The 1,944-nt window shown below is 41.6% G+C and overlaps 1 protein-coding gene across 1 annotated transcript in view; it reads right to left on the bottom strand.

Annotated features, from left to right (window-relative positions):
* Nucleotides 1-825, bottom strand: part of LOC112403084 (putative olfactory receptor 10J6) — a 130,335-nt gene extending 129,510 nt beyond the window's left edge. The window contains 2 exon segments of the mRNA XM_024750414.1: nt 333-543; nt 546-825. Coding sequence (XP_024606182.1) covers nt 333-543; nt 546-825 — 491 coding nt within the window.
* Nucleotides 826-1,944: the final 1,119 nt, after the last annotated feature.

Here is a 1,944-nt window from a genome sequence, read left to right as displayed (position 1 = left end):
GCACAGAGATTAGCTGACCCTGATCCTTGGTGTTCTCTGACTTGGGCTTGGGGTAGGCAATGGAGGCACAGCCATAGTGGATCATGACCACAGTGAGGTGGGAGGCGCAGGTAGCAAAGGCCTTCTTCCTGCCCTCGGCTGAGGCGATCTTGAGGATTGTAGAGAGAATGCGGATTTAAGAGATGAAGAGCAGACTCATAGGCACAACGAGCACCAAAACACTGATGATCAAAGTCAGAATCTCATTGACAGTCGTGTCGATGCAGGATAGCTTCATCACAGGTCGGATGTCACAGAAGAAGTGGGCCACCTTTGTTGCACAGAAAAGTAACCTAAATACAGGTGTCACCTGTGTCATAGCTACAATCAGCCCAATGCTGCAGACCCTCCACACCAGCTGGTTGCACACCCTCTTGTTCATCATGACTGTGTATCTCAGGGGGTTGCAGATAGCCACATATCAGTCATATCCCATTGCTGTGAGCAGGAAGCAGTTAGTGATCCCAAAGGTTACAAAAAAGAACATCTGTATGGCACAACCGCCAGTGAGATAGACCGGCTTATACCCACGAGGCTGGATAGCATCCTTGGGAGAATGACCAATGTATATATAGTCTCTGAAGTGGACAGCATGCTGAGGAAGAAGCACATGGGGGTGTGGAGATGATGATCAGTACGGATAATGGCCACAATGATTATATTACCTGCTAGGGTTAAGATGTACAGTGTAAGAAATACCACAAAAAGAGTGAGCTGGTGCTCGTGGAAGCTGGAGAAACCTTGCAAAACAAACTCAGTGGTGAGAGTGTGGTTCTCCCTCTTCATTGGGTGGTCACTAAATCGGAAAAGTAGAAGAATAAAAGTTGCATAATTTTAGTAAAGCAGTTTAATCACATTTCTGAAATTGATTGAACTTCATTCTCAGCTGTAAACCTGCGGATACATTTCCCAGTGGACTGAAGTTGATCTTTGGATTTACTTAACTTTGCTTAAAATATTCTTGTTCTGTGGCCATCTATTACAATTTCCTATACATAGTAGAATCATCTAAATGTCCTTCCCCCCACCCCCACTGTATAACCATGTACATTCCCACTTCACCTACTCTTCCTCCTTGTCACCTGGAATGCCCTTCCTCTTTTCCTGCTCTTATTTAAATCGTCCCCATTCTTCAAAGACTAATGCATGTCTTCCCCTCCATCAATGCATATTGTATTCTGAAATTTTCATTTGATGCTTGAAAACAATTTGTTTAGGGATCGACTGGAGACTTCTTTTATTTCAAAACTATGAATCCTTTAAGACGCAGAAGCAAAGCAGACTCAGAAATGTTCATCTTGTTTTCAAGAAGGAGAAGGTGAATCTTAACCAAGCACCATCCTCTCTCCACTGCTGTCTGAATGATGGAAGTCGGCTGACACTTCACAGCACTCACTCATGTATATTGTAAACTATGCTACATCTTCATCTTCCCTAAACTAGAAGGCAGATTTACAGCCTTACTCAACTTTGTGAGTAGGCATACACCTACTCTGCAGAGGTAAACAATTATACCAGGGAAGATGCAGCAAATTCAGGTGTCCCTCATCTAAAGCAAGAGCAGACCTTGAATATAAAGAACAGAGTTACAATAAAGATATATCATTTTGTTGAAGGATAGCTCTCAGTCCAATTCATGTAATATTTCACATTTTGGTCCCTTTAGACAGTAAGCTCCTGTAAGGTATATTTAAATTATATTTTGATTTTCTTATGCATATTCAGAAAAAGGCTTTTTGCGTAAAGTAAATCACATCAGTGAGGAAGGTGAGCAGGCATGGAGACCTCCTTCAAGTTTATAAAAAATTATTTAAGAGAAGTTGGCAACCAGCTGTTAATCATTTACATGAAGAATGCTAAAAAAAAAGAGTAAAGCTGCAACAGAATATATTTCCCAATAGGAAA

This window comes from Neophocaena asiaeorientalis, unplaced genomic scaffold (assembly GCF_003031525.2).
Source record: "Neophocaena asiaeorientalis asiaeorientalis breed wild unplaced genomic scaffold, Neophocaena_asiaeorientalis_V1.1 scaffold315, whole genome shotgun sequence".
In the NCBI taxonomy this organism is placed as follows: Eukaryota; Metazoa; Chordata; class Mammalia; order Artiodactyla; family Phocoenidae; genus Neophocaena; species Neophocaena asiaeorientalis.
This window is presented reverse-complemented; position numbering and strand designations above follow the sequence as displayed.